The sequence below is a fragment of the Rhinolophus sinicus genome, linkage group LG18 (assembly GCF_036562045.2).
Source record: "Rhinolophus sinicus isolate RSC01 linkage group LG18, ASM3656204v1, whole genome shotgun sequence".
Taxonomy (NCBI): Eukaryota; Metazoa; Chordata; class Mammalia; order Chiroptera; family Rhinolophidae; genus Rhinolophus; species Rhinolophus sinicus.
The window spans coordinates 7,404,386-7,425,343 of NC_133767.1; the positions used below are offsets into that span (position 1 = coordinate 7,404,386).

The 20,958-nt window shown below is 41.6% G+C and overlaps 3 protein-coding genes across 4 annotated transcripts in view; 2 read left to right on the top strand and 1 right to left on the bottom strand.

Moving 5' to 3' along the window:
- Positions 1-5,615, top strand: part of GSPT1 (G1 to S phase transition 1) — a 30,780-nt gene extending 25,165 nt beyond the window's left edge. For both annotated transcript variants that reach the window (XM_019715150.2, XM_019715151.2), the window contains exon 15: positions 983-5,615. In XM_019715150.2, the coding sequence (XP_019570709.2) occupies positions 983-1,035 (53 nt within the window). In that variant the 3' untranslated portion in view covers positions 1,036-5,615. The remainder of the gene's footprint in view (positions 1-982) is intronic.
- TNFRSF17 (TNF receptor superfamily member 17) overlaps positions 1-9,755 on the bottom strand; it is a 78,667-nt gene extending 68,912 nt beyond the window's left edge. Inside the window, exon 1 of the mRNA XM_019715156.2 lies at positions 9,246-9,755. The gene's annotated coding sequence lies outside the window, so the exon portion shown is untranslated. The remainder of the gene's footprint in view (positions 1-9,245) is intronic.
- Positions 9,756-9,798: 43 nt separating this feature from the next.
- Positions 9,799-19,748, top strand: RSL1D1 (ribosomal L1 domain containing 1). Its single transcript, XM_019715160.2, has 9 exons — positions 9,799-9,975; positions 10,708-10,847; positions 11,853-11,991; positions 12,524-12,672; positions 12,762-12,863; positions 14,681-14,774; positions 14,863-14,988; positions 16,723-17,010; positions 19,129-19,748. The coding sequence occupies exons 1-9, from the start codon at positions 9,877-9,879 to the stop codon at positions 19,453-19,455; spliced, it is 1,464 nt and encodes a 487-aa protein (XP_019570719.2). The 5' UTR covers positions 9,799-9,876; the 3' UTR covers positions 19,456-19,748.
- Positions 19,749-20,958: the final 1,210 nt, after the last annotated feature.

The following is a 20,958-nucleotide window of genomic DNA, read 5'->3' on the forward strand; positions in this document are numbered from 1 at the left end:
TCAATTCACATGTTAGTTCCAATTCCATTCAGCAAAAATTGGCTGTATATATATTGCATGGCAAGAACTGTGCGGAAATAAACACTGGGAATATAATGATGAATGTGGTCCCTGAACCTTAGTTCAGAGAATTCTGTATAAAGATGGTATTCGTATTCATTTTATTTAAAAGGCCTTACATTTTTTTAGTTTAAAAACTCTTCTTGATGATAGTGAAACTGGTTATTGGGACAAACGGTTTGTCCTATTAATATAACGAAGTGAGAATTTTAGTTACCAGATAAAATCAGAGGAAATTAATATAGCAAGAATTCTTAACCCCATGAATTATTTTTCCTAAAGAGTCGCTTGACTTTTAGGTTTTTTACAAGACAGAGAGCCCTTTTTAACAGCTTGTTGAAATAATTCCCATATGTGAAATTGACCTGTTTTAAGTGTACAGTTCAATGAATTGTATTTACAGAGCTGTACAGTCGTCACATCCTAATTTTAGAACGTTTAGAATATCTAAAAAGAAGCCCTTACACCAATTTACAGTCACTCCCTACTCCTACCCCCAGCCCTAAGCAACCACATCATCTTTTTCTCCTTATTGGTCTTTTTTGACGAGCCATATAAATACAATCATAGAATTTGTGGTCTTTAGTTTATTTCACTTAGCATGTTTTTGAGGTGATAGCATGTGTTGTATATTGCCGAATAGTACTCCATTGTACCAATGTCCCACATTTAACTTATCCAAGTAGAGGTTTTTGATATAAGAAATTGTGTCTGTCTTCTTTTCCGCTCTCCCACTTAGAAGACCCACTTATTAAGACTGCCTAATCAGAAATCATGCCTTCAGTAGGAAAGCCAGTTAATAAGTAATTTACATCGTAAACATTATTTTTATGATTTAAAATAATAAGCTTTAATACCTTACATAGCCTTGCTGTCAACTACTGAAAAGGTGTTTTTTTTTGTTTTTAATTTTCATTTTTAGGTAAGACCATTGCAATTGGAAAAGTTCTGAAATTGGTTCCAGAGAAAGACTAAGCATTTTCTTGATGACCCTGCACAATACTGTGAGGAAAATTGACTGCAAAAGCCTACTTCACACCGCCTTCTCTTATTTTCTGCCCATTGACAAACCTCTCCCCATATTTTGCAAAGACAAAATTCACAGCAAAAGTCCACATTATGTCAGCTTTCTCATATTGAGAGCTCTGCTATGCCACTATTGAATTTTTCCCAAGATTTTTTTCTTCCCCTCTCAAACTGCTTCCTTGGACAGACTTGGCAATAGCTTTGTAAGTGATGTGGACATAATTGCCTACAATAATGAAAACCTACAGAAATTTTTAATTTTTCATTTTCCCCTTAGGCATACTTAGTCTTTTCCCCCCCAAGGCAGATCATTCTGAGTGTGCGAGTGTGTGTGCACGTTACAAAGACACAACTACCGTGTTAATAAAATGTTCAATTTGAAACCCTTTTCGGTATTTGAATTGCTTTTGAATAACGTTTTTTATCTGGATGTAATTGTTGCATTAGCTTTTTAACTTTACCAAGTAATTGAATACATTTTATTACTTGGACTTTTCTAAACCCTTTCCCTATCCACTACTTTAAATGAGGCATTTACAAACAATATTCAAGTTTGTATTAAAGGAGAGAATTAGTTTGACCCCTTCTTTTGATGGTAATGCATACATACAATTAAATACCTTTATGTAACTGTGACACTGCTTTATTAGGTCTTTATCAATTATTTTCTGCCAATTTATATTTTGACAAGATTTCTTAATTACAGTAAGTTGTTTTAAAAGAACATCATACTGTAGTTTTTATTAAGTAAAGCGTAATGAAATTGTACCCCTACAGAAAATTCCATTAATTTGTTAAATGAGTGGAATTTACAATAAAGAAAGCATGTTGAGACCTGGCAAAAATGCCTCCTTTAGAATTTATAAGAGCTGCATGCATCTAGTATGAAAACTGTTATCAACTGCAAGTGCCAGTTCTACAAATTACTCAGTTTACTACTTGTATCACTGATTTTAAGGGTGGATGGTCCTTGCTGGTTCAAGTTAAATCTCATCCAGCCCTAAATGAACTGAGAACCATCAGAATCTGCACATATTAAAGTTAACAGTGATAAGTAGAATCAAGCACAGTGTAAGTTTTTCTCGACTATTTAAAATTGACTGTTTTCTTAAATATACAGTTGAAATTTGTTAAACTATGATTTGGATGAAACAATGCAGCATTATGGTGATTTTAGGTTGAAGGATAACTTTGAAATTTTTAATGACAATAAATGGGAAATGGAAGAGACTTCTGGGCTTATTAGAAGCCTCTTTTGATTTTGAGTGTTGCCATTTATCAAAGATTTGGCTTTTTAGATTGTGATTTATCGCTAAATAAAATACTTTGTAATTATATATTTAACGACATGTCCCTTCCCTGTAATCTTTCTCCTCAAAAAAAAGTCTAGTCAAACTATTTCCAGTCACAAAACCTGGAAATTAATTTAACCGTTTTCTTAACTATAGAATTCCCATTCATTTCATGAACAAGGCTACATCTATGAACAAAGCAAAGTTACTGTCCTGTAGCTTCTTACAACTACACTCATGGCTATTGCGTGAAATTTGAATTTTATTTTGCAAATCTCTGGGCTTTTATTTTTCTGGGATATGTGGGAGTTTTAACCAGTACATAACTGTTTGTACTTCCAAGTTAATAACAAAATACTAGCAATTGCTTGGATTTTAATGAATCTTTAAAAGCTCAAGCACATTGAAATTATTTCCAAAGATTTCCATTTTTAAATTGAACATATTTTAAAAAACCAGTTAGTTATGTTTGCTATGAAAACATTTACACTTTTAGAATATTATGTGCATGTTGCCAACACAGTAAAAGGGCAGGGGTATCAAGTGTGAAGGGCCTACCTCTAAAAAATAAATGGTAAATATAAATGCAGTTACGAAAGAAAAATTTCATCGATTCTTGCACATTTGTGCAAATAATTAGATTATTTAAAAGAAACCTCACTGTTAAATTAACCAACACCATATGCTTTATGGGCTTTGAAGTTTTTTGGAGAAGTATTCTCATAAAATTGCTGCATTTTAAACTACACTGGCTATTTACTTGGATGAGGAAGTAAATATCTGAAATGAACTGGCAGTGTGTGGAGATGTTGGACCTTGACAAAGCAATACAAATTCCTCTGCTGTCATTCTGTCTTCTGCTAGTGCAAGTGTGTTTATGTGGCTGACAATGCAAAAACAGGGTAATTGGCTACAGATTTAGAGTATTACAGACCTAAATATTTTTTCCTCTATCTTTAGCATAGATATGTTAGAATCACAATTTTCTTTGCTTTAATAATGTTCTTTATATAACTTTCATGCTAGGTTATTTATAGTTTTTTAAATTCATTAACTGAATTTAAGATCATTGAAATAAACGTTAATTGCCATTTTTAACCCTTATTTAAAGGGGAGGGAAATACAGTACCTACTCCTGGTTTTTAATATTCAAAAAGGATTTATACAGGGAAACTATGTGTAAAATCAAACCAGAAGAGTTGGACGGAGTATGCACTGCCATGAACTTACATAACAAATAGTGAAGTTCTTGAATAATTAAGCCCATGTATATTTGCTTTGGATTGAAAGTCTTGAAATATGTGATAATTGAATGTAAAAACTGTGTAAATTGTAAAAGTACAAGTTGTTCCTGTAACAAGGTAATTCATGCTTGTCTGCTAGTTACATAAATTTAAGAACTGATTTACAATACGGAATGGACTTTGAACGTGATGCCATTGAAGTTACCAGCATCCTCTCAGCTGAAGTGCTGCAGATATTTTGGGTCATACTTTCAAACAGGTGCAAGTTTGCAGCCCAAGAAAAAGGTGGCCCTATCCATGGTCAAAACCTGCTTCCATGATGAACTTTTGAAAACAATCAGCTAAACCCCTGGCAGCCTTCAGGAACACTAGTTCTGACTACTCCCTCCGTGGTCTTTGATGAGCTTCCACACGACAGCAGTCTGGCGCCTTTCCTCACTGGCATGGACTTCCCCATGGATGGCTGCTTCATGGACCATCGCTTCATTGCGCTGGGCAGGGATTTAAGGTAGTCAAGGGACAGATACAGTTCTATTACAGCTCTTAATTATCAGGCAACTTGCAAACTTTAAACCCTTTGTGAAACTTCTGGTTCCAGCACTAGAGTTCTGATTGTAGGTTAAGTGTTATATTCCGTGTTGGCCTACCTTATCAGAATAAACTGTGCCATTAATCCTCTCACAGACATGTCAGGTAGATGGCAATCAATAGGATTTAGGGGACGATTTTGTCTCCAAATCATAGGCTTTTATTTCCTCCAGCAAATTACATAGTGACTCTAGCAGATGCCATCTAATATACATGATCTTGTTTCTTTCTTTAGAGATCTTGCCATGGCAGCAACTTGTTAAATAAATGTAATTACATAGCACAACTCAAAAGACTAGATTTAAATTTAGCAGTCCGTTAGATTTCATAGGAATAGGAAATGTTTTTACTTTGCTGTATGTAGTTCAGTGGATTCCATTTGAACCAATTTACTTTCAGAATTCAGATAGGGTAGATTTGGTTCATCTTGTAATGGTTTTGGCTCTAGGATATTTTTGATTTTCAGTATCCTAGAACATATTAAGTCTCCCCTTCAGTAAATACACTTTTGAATCCTGTAATCCTTTGCTTCCTTCAAACAGTAATATGCTAGCCAAGTTGTTTAGTAAGGAATGTTATAAGGGCCCTGGAAGTGTGGAAATGGAGATTAAAACCTTTTGTTCTCCAATATAAGGGAAAGCAGCTAGGCACCATGTCTGATTAGGCAAAGTTACACAGGATTTCTTAAGCAGCCCTTGGAATAATTGTCTTTCTGCCTTGTTACACATACCACTGCGCCATTTAACATTTACCGTGGAAACCTCAGGTCTGTGGGCAGCAGAGGTGAAAGACATTTTGTGCTTCCTGAGGCTCCCCTCAGCCAGGCACACCAGCTGAACGCTTCAGAGGTCAGCCTAAGGCTACCTCCTTTCCTGCTGCCCGGGAAGAGTGTTTGTGCTGAGCTGGAGCGCCTGCCTTCCTCAGGTGGTCATGCCCATGAATTAGGTGCAACCGAGGTCTGAGCTCGGAAGGTCTGCCTTTTATGGACTCACATTGCGCTCTCAGAAATGGACGCACTTTGTTTAGCTAGTTTCACCTTTTTGTTCTAAAGGAAATGTGGCTCTCTCTCAGGCCAGGATTTAGTGACCAGTTTTCACTAGACAGAAGGTTAATACCTAGCTCTCCAAAAAAAGGAAAAAAGGCAGAATTAAAGGGAATCGATTAGATTTGCTTTTGCTGAGGTTTTTTTTTAACCTAATTCCAAAGCACGGCAGAATGTTCTAGGTAGGAATTATGGGAATCCAAGGTGAAGAAATCTTTCATGATTTGTACTACCTACTGTGCCTGACTGGTGCCTGTGTGAGGATTAAGCCCTTACTTAGTCTGCTCTTGGAATTACTCAAATGACTGAAGTATAAAAATATTTGCTTTTGTAATAATAAAAACTGTCAACTACCCTTTCAAAGGATTTGTCTGTTTGTAATCACCTGTATTGTATCATACTATGAGTGCATCTGTTCGTTTTCTGTACAGTCCTTTATTTTTGTATCAAGTACTGGAACCATCTACCAGCAGATTTATTGGGCGGATCTAATAAGCTGTCACATAAGGAATTTACAAACGTGTGCTCTGCTTGCGTACAGTATGCAAGGCCTTTGTACAGTGTATATGACTGAATCTTAACAAACAGCAACCCTATAGAAGTTAGACATGCTTAATAAATCAAATAACTATCACAGTATGTGGTTGTATGTGAACAGAGTTGGGGAAACATCAATGATAATACTGCCAGAACTACAAACCTCTATGTTCAGGATTTTAAATAGTGCTCAAGAGACCAAATAGTACTTGCCCTTCTTTACTGTGCAAGAGCAAGAAGAAATTAGTGATAAACAGGCAGTGTACACAGTGGTTAATGGAACGGCAGCAATACATTCCTATAGACACTCTTATTGAGTTAGAATGGGTTCTTGCTTAAAAAGGAATCACGTCAAGGTTTTATTATTTGGTCCTTTGTGGGATATGGTCCCAAATGGATATTTGGCATTAAATGAACCTTAGCTTGAATAAAACTTACAAGCAAGCTTGCTATCAAAGCAGGGGTTCATATAAAGTTCCAAATAAATGGTTTGACATTTCCCACACTTCTATTGTTAAATAACCAGATCTCCAACCATGTCCACAAGACATTTTGTTCATTGTTGAAAGAACAACTTTCTTAATGTGTTTGGACATCAAACCATACATAGGCACTATAACTGCAGTGGGTAGGAAACTGACAATACAGAATTGTACACTTGGCCCATGGAACCAGTTTCAGACACGTAAGTTCTTTCTATTGATGCATCTTAAAGCAGAAAAACAGCATCAATTCCTTGGATGCTATAGCTTTGTAGTGAAGAATATATGCTTCCCAATGCAGAATGATGGCCATTAGAAGTGCACACTCTACCTTGATTTCTTCCGAGATGTCATATGTATTATTTTTAAAAAATAATTCACATACCTGGCTCAAGATAATTTAGTTTTCCTGTAACACAGTCAGCTCTATGACTACCTATACTGTTCCTTTACAAGCACTATGTTTACTCTGGCTGGCAACTACTGTAATTCATTTAAGTATTACATGGTTAAACAAGATCGGATTTCATATAATCACATTTTCCCTCCAACTGAAGGGCAGAGAATGGACTACAAGATGCAAAACTAGAGGTAAGAAGACAACTCAGGAGACTATTAGGGAAAAAGACAGCCTGCACTGCAAGGTGGAAGGGATAAAAAGAATTGGATAAATACAAGATATATTTAAAAGGAATAAAAAAGACTATTGACTATTACTGACTAATTTGGGGGATGGGGAGAAAAGAGTGAAGGACGACTCCCATATTCTGGCTTGGGCAACTAGGCAGTTGATACCAATGACTTAGAAAACACAGGAGGAGCAGGTTTGAGGGAAAGATAAGTTCATGGTTGGACCTGTTGGGTGTGAGGTTCTAACAGGACTAATGTCAACACAGTTGATGGGTTTGAAGACGGAAGTCTACAAACTTCTATTATCTCTTGATGGGTACCAAATCACCCCAAAATTCAGTGGCTTAAATAACAAACATTGTTACCAAGCACGGACTTGCTGCCCAACACACACAGAAGCCAAAACTCTGACATCAGCTTTTGAGAAAAAAGGTTTTATTGTGAAGTCTGCCAGCAAGGAGACAGGAGACAAGGCTCAAATCTGTCTCCCGATCCAGGGTTTAGGGTGAGTTTTTGTTTTGCCTTTAAAAAATTTTTTCTGTTGGGAGTTTCAAGGGATTAGGGGGGTAAGTAAGGCTGGTTTGCAAGTGCTGGTGGGCGGATTTTGATTGGAGAGGTTTGGAACTTTGCCATTTATGGTAAGATATGGTAAGGGACTTCAGCACCAGGTCTTCCTGGAACAATGGACCCTTCGCTTCTGAAAGGGTTTTGGTGTTCAAGTTCTGGTCAGTCATGTTCCAGTCCTTTGGTTTGGGGAGGTGGAGGGTAGTTTGGTTCTGGGAGCAACTGGAGGTCAAAATTGTCTCTGCGCATGCTTCAGCTGCATGACTTGTGGTTTTGGTTTGCTGTCTCTGAAAAGCAACTCAGGATCTTGTTAGAAAAAGGATAGCGCCAGTTTGAGCTGGTTCTGCAGTTACAATCACAGTTTTTATGAGTCAGGAATCTGGAAGCAGCTTAGTTAGATGGTTCTGGCTCAGCGTCTCAAGAGTCTGCAGTCATCTCAAGGTTTGATTGGGGACAATCACTTCCAAGCTCGCTCAAGTGGTTGCCGGCAAGCTGCCTGACTAGCCTCAGACCATGGTAGCTCACTTCACCCAGAGCAAGTAATATGAATGAAGGAAAGAGAAAGGGAGGGAGAGATGGAGGGAAAAAGGATACTCAGGGTGGAAACCACAGTCTTTTTATAACCTAATCTCAGAAGTTACATCCTATCACTTCTGCCATATTCTATTTGATAGAAGTAAGTCACTAAGTCCAGCCCACACGCAAGTGGAAGGGAATGAAGGTCCATCGCTTCAGTATTAAAGAATGTGTGGGCATATCACATTTTTTAAACCATCCCAATACTACACCCAGATTAACTTTATAAAGCATAATTCATCACGACTTGCTCTTCTTCCTTAGCACCAGTTCAAAAACCTTGTATCTGTACGATTTCTCCAAAGTATAAGCCCTCAGCTGGATAATTAATTCCTTCACCTACCATTCTAGCCTTGTCTCCCAGTCCTCCCCTCTGCACGTCCTCCCTGATCCAGCCACTTACGACTTCCAAACACCGCTGTGCTCTTTCACCTGAATTCATGGCATTCCCTTGGCCCAGAAGTCTGGTTCTCAAACTTGAATGCAGGTGACACATCCGACAGCCCTAATGCTCTTTTCACAATACTAGAAAACAGTGATACACGAAGCCTCATGTAACCATTTATAATCCTGTGCTAAAATTAATCCAATCTTAGACTAGATTGAGAGTAGACTAGACAGGTGAGAGTAGATACCAAAGATTTAAGAATATTTCTTCTACAAGTTGATTAAAGACAGTCCTTATTAGAGGTCAGCAGCGGGTGTGCCCTTTCTCCAGCTTTGGCAACATGGAAGGAGCATTTTTTTAAAAAAACAACTGACATGGAAAGCCTCCTACTCCCATGTTTTCCTCTCTCAAAGTTCCCCTAGCTAGTTGCAAAAAGACTAGAACCATCCTGAATAGCCACCAAAAACCTCCAAAATAAACCGTTGTTTATCTGCCTGGCAAAAAGCCATTAGGCCCTTTAAAAAAGACGAGGTAAAGCATTATGTACTGACTTGGACAACTTCCAAGATATATTAAGAGGAAAAAACGTGCAGAACAATGGATATACTAAGCTACTATTTGTGCTAAAAAAAAAAGATTAAATTTAAAACCAACCATCCCTTAAGAGACAAAAGCGTAACTAGCTCCTAAACATGCCTAGAATATCCCTGGAAAGGTCCAGGAGAAACAGGTGACAGTGGCCACCTGGGGACGTGAGGCAGGAGGGAGGCTTTCCCACGCACCCCAGCTCGCACGTTTATGTTTATACGCTCTTACCTCCCGCCTCTGTGACGTCCGAAGCTCATGCTGGCTCTGGCTCCTCGTCCGGGCCCCACACCGCGCGGGACGACGTGTCGGGTGTTTCCCACGCCTGATTCCACGGAACCCTCACTAGCTGCGGGGAGGTTCCCGCCACCCTGGCGCGCGACGAGACTGTCCATGGACAGCGTAGGTGGTTCGCTCCAAATCACCCAGCACGTAAGTGGTGGGGCCAGGATTCCCCGCTCGCCCGCACGTCTCACGCCGCCTGCCCGAAGGCCGGGTCCACCGAGAGCGGGTGACCCCACTGGAGGAGTGGACAGGCCTCCTCCGCCTCCTCCAGGCGCTTGCTCGATTTCCTTCGTGGAAGAGCGAGAGCGAGACGTCACCGGGTTGCTCCTCGCGCCTCACGGGAGCCCGGAGCAAAAGGGAAGATGAGGGGTCGTTGCCTCAAGGAAGAGACTCAGACTGCACGGCGAGCGACATTCAGTTTGCTCGCGCCCGCCAAAGCACTACGGCGCGACGCCCGGAAATGACGTCAGGAGCCCGGCCACGCCCCGTAACTTCCGGTTTGGGCCTGGGCTCGCGCGTGCGCTCGGGGAGCCAGTCTTGGGGTCCTGCCCGCGAGCCTCCACGAGGTGAGAGCGAAATGGAGGCCTCGGAGTCGACCTCCGCCTCGACCTCCGCCGCAACCTCAGCCTCGACTCTAGCGACCCAGGTCGCACTGGAGCAGCTGGACAAAGGGCAGGTGCGTGGCCCCGGGGTAGGGAGGTTCGGAAACGGGTGGCCGTGGCCTTGTGAGGCGCGGGATGCCGGCGGCGGGCTGAGCGCCTCCGTAGACCCCGCCGCAACTTCCGGAGGGGTCGCTGGTTCGCGGTGCGCTCAGTCTGCGGGCTCCTTTATACGACCGGCAGGCCGCCCGCTTCCCCCAGCCCTGGCTCCCCTGTATTGGGTTGCAGGTGTAGGTTGGTGTTTGGGGGGCAGATGCGTTTGGCTCTGCTTCCCTACCGTTTGCCTATGGCCAAGCCGCTAACTTTTACAAGCCTCAATCACTTCGTATCTAAAACGGGCTCTGCTGCCCTCCGCTCTCCAGGAACTGAGGAGGTGATGCCCGGAAAGCGCTGTAACCGGGGGCCTGGCACGTAGTAGGAAGCGCTCCGTAAATGCTAGTTGCAGGATGTGTCGCGCGGGCATTTATTTAATGGGATCACTGCCTTCGTCACCGGCAGCGGGTGTTCGATTTGGCACCAAGTCTTACGTAGAAGAGGTGCTTTTCTTCAGACGAGTGGTATAAGCGGACACCTAGATGGTTCTGATGGAGTCTTACATTCTTCTGGTTACAAATTGCAGGGTCCTAGTAACCATGGCTGTGGAGGTTGCCTATTAAAAAAGAATTTGAGCAGAAAAAAAAAGGGAAAAGTGTGGGGAGAGGGCAAATGCTGACTTAGAGTTAATTTATTTGTGTGTCTCCACTTTGCAGATCAAAAAGGCAGTGGAAGCCCTGTTGGCACATTCCAGGTCCAGGAAAAACGCGAATGGATTGCTTTTGAATGAGAATGAAAATTTCTTTTTAATGGTTGTATTGTGGAAAATTCCAAGTAAAGAACTGAGGGTCAGATTGTAAGTTCTGGTTTTCTGCCTGTGCTGTTTTTATCTGCTTGGTCAGTTCTGTGTGACTGGAACAGTCGCATCTTAGTTTCTAATGGGAACTTTGCAAACACAAAATAAAAATCTGAGTTAAACTAAGTGATTGTGCCTTAAAAAACCATACAAATTCAAACCTGCTTAAATTTTCTAGAAATTTCACGAGTTTTCTGGGGTTTGGTGGACAGTTAACCTAAGCAGTTCTGTTGAATCTGAAACCCGGTTTTTGAGAGAACAAAGGTTAGAATACATTAAACAGTTTTTGTATTTTCATAGAGTCTGTTATCTTTCTATGTCAAGTTAGTTGCAAGTTAAAATCCCTGAGGTACTGGACTCCTTTTTACAGAGACTGTTAAGAACTTGGCAGTGTATCCCTTAAGGAAAAGAAGCCAGGGGCGATGACACGTTCTTATTGCTAGGACTGTTAGGTCAGGGATGCTCCCTCTGCAGAGTTGCCAGACTTAACCAAAAAAAAAAAAAAGACACACAAGTCAATTCTGAGTATAAGTAGGTCCCATGTAATATTTGGGACCTACATCTGGCAACCCTGCCTGTTTTCTGTTTCAGCTTTTAAGAGCTATGTTGTTTAAGGACTTCAGAGTTTTCTGCAAGGTCAGGTTCAGAGCCAGAACTGTCCTGATGGAGGTCGATTACTCTAGCACATTTTAGTGTGTGTATATGTAGCAGCATATAAAATAATAGTTATATATATACTATTTTGGGTGTCTTTGATTGTATTTTTAACTTTTACTGTATCTCAAATATTAATTGCTATTTTGGCCTATGGGTATTTGTGGTGATTTCCTTCCAACTTAAGTCTCCTTTCTGTACGGTGGAAAAATGTTCTCGGTATTTGCTTCAATAACATGAGTGAAGGTTATTGAAATGACAGTGAAATTATTGTATATTCTGTGGAATATAGACATGCAGTTTGTCTGTAATAATGCTTTATTCCTTGGTTCCTTCTTGTGTATTCTGCAGACCCTTGCCTCATAGTATTCGATCGGATTTAGCAGAGATCTGTTTATTTACTAAGGATGAATCCAATGTAACTCCTGAAAAGACAGAGCGTTTTTATAAGAAGCTTTTGAAGAAGCATGGAATTAAAACCATTTCTCAGGTAGGGAGCAGACAATTAAAAGATTTGATTCAATTGGAGTGATAAGTAATACATTGCTGTGTTACCTAGTATTTCTCTCCGAAGAATTTAATTTTCTCTTTTTAATTTAATTCTCCTTGGCTGTAGGTAGAGGGCATTCTATCTTTCCTATGATGGCCGAGCTGTCGAGGTTTGTTAACCCAAAAGCTCGATGTGAGCATCGGTAACTTATCTCTTGAAGATCTGACAGTCAGTTCCTCCTGTAGGTCATCCCTCCATTCTTCCAGGGCACCATCCTGTGTTTGCCTCTGACTTGGCACTTCTGACCCTGTTTTGTAGTTGGTGTCGTTTCTTCAGCGTAGGTCCAATCCCTTTTGTGTCCATGTCCCAGCATTTGGCATAGTGCCTGGCACCTTTTAGGCCCTCACGTGTTCACTAAACCGTGGCTCCAGGACATTTAAAAGCTGAACACAAATTGTTGCTCAAGTATTTCTGCTTGTCGTTGATCAGTTTCTTAACTTTCTGTGTTTTTACTCTGTCTTACATTTTCTAGATTATCCCCTTCCGAACTTTAAAAAAGGAGTATAAAGCCTATGAAGCCAAACTCCGCCTCCTGGGTAGTTTTGACTTCTTCCTTGCGGATGCAAGAATCAGGCGGCTCTTACCCTCCCACCTAGGGAGACATTTCTATAAGAGGAAGAAGTAAGTTTCTGAGCAGTGACTGGACTTGAGCAGCAAGACACTTACAGCTGTGTATGCATTGCGCTCTGACCGCCTGTGTGTTGTCCTAGGGTTCCAGTTCCTGTAAACCTTCTGGCCAAGAACCTCTCCAGAGAGATCAACGAATCGATCGGCGGGACTGTCTTAAACATCTCTAGCAGTGGTTCTTGCAGGTAGGTAAGACGCATTAATGTGTACCCGTGTTTAATAACGATTTTGTAAACTTTTTTCACAGGACAGTGTTAATGACACCAGATCTTTCTGTTAAAACTAAAATCCGTTCCTTGGGTGTGTTCAGTTCATTAGGACAGTGCTGTCCTGTAGAACTTTCCAAAGAGGTGGAGATGATCTATGTCCCTGCTGTCCCCTATAGGTGTCATTTGCCAGGGGCTCTTGAGCACTTGAAATGTGGCTACTGCAGCTGGGGAACTGAATTTCTAATTTTACTTTATTTTAATGGAAATTTAAATAGGCATATGTGGCTAGTGGCCAGTGGTTACCTTAATGGATAGGGCGCCTCTAGATTGAGCACAGCAAGGAGAATAAGATTCATGCTTAGAGAACAATAGGACTTTGGGGCTTTCATGTTGACTGGCATCATGATCCTTTGAAGTAAAGATCCACCTCCATCTTGGTTTCACCGTGTTCAAGATCATCCCATAAAATACTTACTCTGCTGATTGGGGCATCTGGTGTGGGGATGGGCAGCTGTCTATAGGGCACAGCTGTAGGATATGGTCCTTCCTCCCAAAGATACCCCAGGAGCCCTGTGTACTGAGTGGTCACGCACACCATGAAATGGGACCACCAAAGTGTCTTTACTCACCAGGGAGGCCAGCCCTCAGTAGTGTCTCCAGGTAGGGCATTGTGAGCCTTGACTGGGCAAGACAGTGGGCTCTGGTCTTTTCCTCTGTCTGCAGGTGGGAAGCCCCTTAACTGGGTGTCATTGGGCAGCTGAGAAGAGTTGGTCGTCAGGCCTAGACCCCAACTCTTTGGTTATAGGTGGACGTCAAAGTAGTGGCTGATGGGAAGCAGTTAGCTTGAACATCAGAGGCCTGCTTCATGGGGTGGGTGAGTGGCTGGGACAAAGGGATGGCACCGTGTAGGCCGATACAGTTTCCTGCCCCTGAGGTTTTTCCAAGCCAAACCCACAGCATAAGGAACCTTGTGAACAACTAATGGAAAAAAGAGAGAGAGGAAAGAAACCTAAACCATTTTATATCCTTTCCACAACACAGTCGTTTTTTGTTTTCCTTCTCCCCTTCCTATCTTCTTTCCATCCCCCCCTTCCTCTTTCCCTCTCTTCCTTCCTCTGCTCCCCTTCCCATATTGCTATTTTCCCATCTGGGAAGCCAAGGTGTGCTTGCAGGTAGGTGGCAGCAGGCACACAGATGGAGGGAGGCGGAAACACTAGCCCATCTCATCCTGCTTCTGAGACACCTGCCTCTCGGCTCCCATGGTGGGGCCAGTGGGGACAGGCGGACCCAGTGGCTGAGCGCTGGGCACTTCTGGGCTTCCCACTTGGCTTATGTCTGCACTCTGCTTCAAATGGAGGGATGGCCTTGCTCATGGCCAGAAGACAGATACTGTAGGAGAAAGAAATGTTTGTTTCAGACATGGCAGCTGGCTCAGGGCGGTTCCTCTTCTTATAAAGATAGAAGCAACCCTCTTAGGGGTCATTCCTTTCAAAACAGCCACTCCTGGGGGTGATTGTCCTCAGAAAAGCTTGTGGGCCGACTCACTGACCTGTGTTTTCTAGAATGAAGGTAGAACTCCCTCTGAACCTCCCAGCCTCACAGTTAGGTGCCAGCTCCTCCATCACCTCTTCCTGTTAGGGCATTTTAGGAGCAGGGCGTTTTCTAGAACATGAAAAATTTCCTTTAAAGTACATTTTTTAGGATTGTTTATTTGTATTTCTCACCTGCCTGTGCTTTATTTTGAAGCATTATTTTTTAAAACCTTTTGTGTCTGCAACTTTGTTAAATTTCAGCACTATCCGCATCGGTCACACAGGAATGCAAGTTCAGCACATCATGGAAAACATTGTTGCTGTCGTGAAAAGGCTTTCACAGAAATTGCCGGAGGTATAGTCTTGCAGATGCATCAATTGGTCAATCATTTAAAAGAAACCAAACGTGTGGATTATATCACTTTTTGTTGTTGTTGTTTCAGAAGTGGGAGAGCGTGAAACTCTTGTACGTGAAAACCGAGCGATCGGTTGCCCTTCCCATCTTTTCTTCATTTGTGAGCAGTCAGGATGAAGCCAACGGCGTGCGCACTCCTAGTCAGAAGAAGAAAGTGAGCGGAATTTTATCTACTGGGTGGACGTAAGGGTGTAAATGCTGCCCCAGAAGGAAGAGCGGGGTTGCCATCCTGCCTGACTGGCTTTCATCTCTCAGTAGTTTTCCAGCGGTTGTGCTTTCGTGCTCCTTATTCCTTTTTTACATGAGATTAGTCAATATTACTTAAGTACTTTGTTATTTATGGTCAAAATTTAAGGCTGTATTAGGCTAACAGTTTTCTCTTGGTTTCTGGTGCCAACAGGTACTATTGCAAAAGAAGCCAGGATGAGAAAAAATGGAATTTTTGCTCTTTGTTGGGCCAATCTCCGTAGTTTTCCATTCTTTCTTTAGCTATATTGTGTCCAGTGAGTTTTTTAATTTTGGGCTTTTATTTTTTTTACTTCTAGAAGTTCTATGTTTTGTTCTTTCTCAAATAGGCTTTACTTTTTTATTTCCTATTATGTATAATTAATCTTCCAGTGTGTCTTAATTAAGCACATTAAGCATGATTTTTCGATCGTTGTCTGATAATTCAAATAGTAGGAGACTTGGTGTTGCAGCTAGTCATCTCTGCTGCTGGTTCCTTGTGTGTTTGGTTATCTCTGTGTGACGGTCATGGCATTTGGAAAGTTATTTGCAGAAATAATTTGAGGTGTAGGATGGAGGACCTTTCTCCAGAGGATTGACATTTACGTTTGCCGGGCACTCTGGGCCACTCTCAGCCTGGGCCACCTGAAAGCACAGTCGAGGCTTGAGGGTCCCTGAATGACAGGTTGAACCATGGCACTAAATTTGCACAATTCTGCTTCCTGATGGTCTTTGTCCTGAGGGTGGAACTCACCGGGGTCCCAGCTTATGAGCAGGGATTCCTTTTAGAATTTCTACCCAGATGCTGTGGACACTGGGATTTGATTTCCCTTCAACACCCCCACACATACACCCAGGTGCCATAGGGCTGTCAGAGGTGAGGGATTAGCAGATACTGTCTGGGCAGAAATGGATTCTGGGCTCACCCCGTTGGGTCCTCATTTTTTATTTCTTACAGTGTAATCAGCTCATTGGTATTTCTATGAAAGAAAAAAAAATTTTCAAGTTTTACCCTGCCTTTTGACTTTTAGTGGGAGGCATATCCAAAATAACATAGACTGCTATTATTGGAAGCAGGAAATCTGGATTTTTTGCTGTTTGTCAGCAGATTCAATTGAGGGCTTTGTGAAGATGGAATTGCTGGTTAAAATGGAATTTGGATGCTATTATAGATGTTACTTAACAGTGCTCCGTGCTAAGGATAATGGACCTCTAGCTATGTAAACTTTTTAGTGTTTTAATTGTCAGCCACAACCTGAAACAGGAACAAATGCTCAGAAGTTATTTATTTGTTTTTTTGGTTTTTTTGGTAACAGCTTTATTGAGATACAATTCACATCACATACTATGCAATCTAGGATAATTCTTAACTTACAAATGAGATTGACTTTCACAAAACCTGTGTCTGCATACCTCAGATACCCGATCTGATTATTGCTGTTTATAATTTACCACATAAAATGTTCCTGTGCATATGACTCAAAAACAAAGTGGAGTTGGGGTTCAAGTGCTGGTAATGGGGTTTGTGTGCTCAGAGCTTGTACAGGTCAAGGCCCTTTCAGGGAGCGTATGAATAATCAGAGCTGCAAGTGCTAAGTCCCTGCCATTTATTTTCCAACGAAAGTATCCCTATTTAAATGGCGTTTGGTTTTTTTTTTGGTAGGAAGCAAGGAAAATACAAAAACACAAAGAATATCGTGAAAAACAAAAGGAGAAGAAAAGAAATGAAAGTGCTGTGAAACAGGCTGCATCAGCCCTGACTACAGAGAAGGCCACCGCTAAAACTAGTGGTACTCCAGTGAAGGACCCTGGACCCCAGAAAAAAGAGACCCCCAAGCATGAAAAGAAAGAGACCTGCAGAATAAAAGCCCAAAATAAAGTGCAAGATGAATCCGAAGAAGAAATTCCGCTACTGGTCCCAATAGGAGAATCTGCTAAAGCAAATGTAGAGGTATGTTTGCTAATATTTAATATTCATAGTGGATCGATTTAGTGGCCACTGTGTGTCAGGCAGTCATTGCTGAGTGATGCATGTAAGACGTGTTACACAGATGGGAGGCACTGTTTGTAGAAATCTATTTCAAGGGAAACCTACCAAAGATTTTGAAGCTATAGGCAAAAAAAATACTATGGTAAACCCTAAGAACCCAGTAGTTACTTTCTATGACTTACTTGACCCCTCTTTTAAATATTGGAGCAATGGCTAGTAAACACAACCTTTTATGTACCTTGGAATCGAGGGAGATGTGACCATATTAATAATTCTAGGAAACATTGCCTGTGGTTTTAATTAGTAGGCCAGGGTGGACATCTGGGCAGTGGTTCAGTTTCTGAAGGTGAGTCCTGGATCACCACATAATCAGTCTTAGAAAACTTACCAGGGGGAATGTGGGTGCTGGATCCTGCCTCTGAAACCTTTCAAACATCCCACCCCGAGTGGTTCTTAACAGAAATCTGACTTCGTGGATTTCAGAAGAGGTGATTTAAAGGGACTGAGGTTTTTATTTTTTTTCACCCTTCGATAATGTTATTTTTCTCAGACACATACGTAGTATCCATCCAACTACCGTGTTTCCCCGAAAATAAGACCTAACTGGAAAATAAGTCCTAGCATGATTTTTCAGGAGGACATCCCCTGAACATAAGCCCTAATGCGTCTTTTGGAGCAAAAATTAATATAAGACCCAGTCTTATTTTTGGGGAAACACGGTACTAGGAGAAGACCTCTTGGAAACGAGAGAAATAGGTCCCTGAGTCCAGAGGGCTGGACCCCTCCCCCGTTCTGTGCAGACAGGACTTGCTGTCCCTCTGGGCACAGCCTGCACCAGGAACCCCCAGGGCTTTTACTGCACTTCACCTATTTTATATTTCTTCCTAACAGTAACCTTTAAAATTTTTAAGGGTATTATAATTTATATTTGTTAGTGAAAATACTCCTTCTAAAGTACCCCCAAAGCACTACTGAATTTATCAAAATACTTGAAGTTAACATAAATGATTAGTATATTAACTATATAATTGCTTATAGAAAAAGTAAGATGTTTTGGTTATAATGGGTCTGGCAGGTAATACCTTGGAAATTAAGAGTGGAAAGCCTAGCTGACAGGGTGATGTATATCAAGACCCTTCAAAGTGTGTAAGCCCTTTGAACCCACCTAGGAAATGTGATCGGGGTAATAAATATGAAAGTTTCGTCATTGTTCAAGCAAAAAAATGAAAAAAATGTCATGTTTCCTTGCAGTAGTTTTTGTAAAGTTATTCAAAAGAATGGTTTGATAAGAATTTATAGCACTTAGGAAAGACTAATGAAATAATTGGGAAAAGGGCATAATACTTGGCTTTTAAATGCATACCTACTCATGGGGGAAAGGCAATAAGTAATACTTAATACTGTGGGAGTTATTAGGGAGTTTTGTTTTTTATATTTTTGATGGTTTTCAGATTTTCCATAATTTTTCATTTTATATTATTTCAAAAACAAAGTTTTGTTGGTTTTTGTTTTGTCTTGTTTGTCTATACAACCTACTTCTATAATGGACAGAGTTCATTGCTGGAATACTGTCCTTGGGTCACCAGTTATAGTCACTGGGGTGCTTCGAAAATTCAGTATTCCTGGCCTATAACACTCCCCTCAGAGAGACTCTGAATCAAACATCGGGACATGGGTTTTTCTAACTGGCACCCCAGTTGGTTTTTACACACAGTTTGGGAACCCTCTGCCCTAATGCATGTGTAAGGAATTCATAGGTGAAGGTAAAGAAGAGTCAGAATGAGGTCACAGGTCTCCCTACTGTGCTCTTGGTGGGCATTTCCAGCAGGCCCTCCCCTCAACCTTTGGGAAAGATGGTTTTCCTCCGAGTGGACCAGGCAGCCTGTCAGGGTTGTCTTTACAATCACGAATAACGACTGCCTTTCAAAGTGTCGGCGAGGCCAAAAGAAAAGCCATTCCTCATTTCGTCATGCCATGGTGTACCTTCTGGGGGTGACCCAAATCACCAAAACAGTAACTAGGAGTTACATTGTCAGTTGGTTTTTTTTTCCCCCCTACGCTTAACTTTCTTCTCCTTAGGTACAAAAAAGTGCTACAGGAAAGAAATCTCCACAAAAGGGTCCTGGTCCCAATACACCTCACGGGAAGAAGAGAAAGTCCTTCCCAGCTTTGGAGACCCCCAAAACGGCAGAGCCCAAAACCCCAGGGAAGAGCCCAGGGAAGAAGCCAAGAATCAAAGAAGAGGTGGAGAAGGAAAGAAACTCTCCCTTGGGGAAAAAAGACCCAAGACAGACACCCAAAAAGCCTGAGGCCAAGTTCTTCACTACAGCCAATAAATCGGCAAGAAAAGCTCCCCACACCCCCAAACAATGGCCAAAAAACCCCAAAGTGCCTCAGTTGACCTAAAATCAGTGAACTCAACCAGAAGTTAACATCAGAGCTGCCTGGAGGCCTTTTGAAAAATACCTGGGTCCTGATCTCCATTGCAGCGTTCTCGTAAGAATGAGGTCTAGACAAAACTGTTTAAAAACCTGCACAAGTAATTCTGTTATATATTCGTGGGTATAAGAACCAGTAGCTTGAATCCATTTTTTAAATTGCTCTTCTGTGTATTTGCTAATATAACAGAGGGAAAATACAGTGCTTTTTGGTGGTTGTGTTATTTTATTATTAAAGTGTAGCATTTGCTTCTCAGTAAACTGTTTGCTTTGTGTATCTTGTTGGTTTTACTTGAATGCCTATGATGTAACCCTTGTCCTCATCTACTTTAAACCTAATTTAGTTACCTGGGCCCCAGTACAGTAGTCTTTGCAAAGATTTCCACAGCTCGTCCTCAGGCCAGTGGTCGGCTCACTGCATGCGTATCAGCCAGGGAACTTAGGGAAAGTCTCAGGTTTCTTGGCCCTTGTGCTAATGCTGTATCTTGGTGGGTTTTGGCAAAGCAGTGGTCAGCATAGCTTGTAAAGCACTGAGCTAGCACATTCAGTGGGGAACATCCACATGGGGGCATTATAGAGGCACCAGATTGAATCTTGCCACTAGAGACAAGAAAATACTTTTCATAGGCTTTCCTGTCGTCCTCCAAACTATTCCTCAACCTGTGTAAATGTACTTAGTCGGGGCACCTCTAGGTTTGGAAAGCTGGAAGAGCAGACTCTTAAACTTGGGTGATTGTTCAATTTACGCTGAGACAGTATGCAGCCTTTCCGTGGATTTGAGTTGGCGTACACATCTAGTGAGAAGTGGTAGAGTCACCGTAGAACAGGAAGGCCAGGCTTCCAAAGGTCACGTGGTTCAGAAACAATGACAGGAATCAAAACTGCAGGTGGCTCTCTGGCAAGGCGAGTTTGTGGCTTTTTAGCACAAATTCAACTGTAATGTTAACTTTTTACATCATGAAAACCTCTAAAATGCAAACTTATTTGAAATTCCACTGTCCTTTTGGGCTTTTAAAAATGAATATACGTTGGGGGCAGCCGGATGGCTCAGTTGGTTAGCGCGTGAGCTCTTGACAAGGTTGCCGGTTCAATTCCCGCATGGGATGGTGGGCTGTGCCCCCTGCAACGAAAGATTGAAAACGGCGATGACTTGGAGCTGAGCTGCACCCTCCACAACTAGATTGAAGAACAACGACTTGACTTGGAACTGATGGGCCCTGGAAAAACACTGTTCCCCAATATTCCCCGATAAAAATTAAAAATATATATATATACATTGAATGTGTTGTAGGGATTTGGCGTAATATGTTTTCCGTGGAAATTAGGTTCTGTGGGGAGGTAGACATACAGACTTGCATCATTTAAAGGAAGATTTAGATACATTTTGCAGAGGGCACACGTACCTGATCAGAGGATCGTTCTCTACATGACAGTTTTTGGGGGTTGGTTGTATGGTTTCTGAATCCCAGCT

Excerpts from the sequence above, each read along its gene's own strand:
- RSL1D1 (XM_019715160.2), top strand. The coding sequence starts at position 9,877 with ATGGAGGCCTCGGAGTCGACCTCCGCCTCGACCTCCGCCGCAACCTCA. Across the intron at positions 10,848-11,852 it reads AAAGAACTGAGGGTCAGATT|ACCCTTGCCTCATAGTATTC; the intron begins GTAAGTTCTGGT and ends TGTATTCTGCAG. Across the intron at positions 12,864-14,680 it reads TCTAGCAGTGGTTCTTGCAG|CACTATCCGCATCGGTCACA; the intron begins GTAGGTAAGACG and ends GTTAAATTTCAG.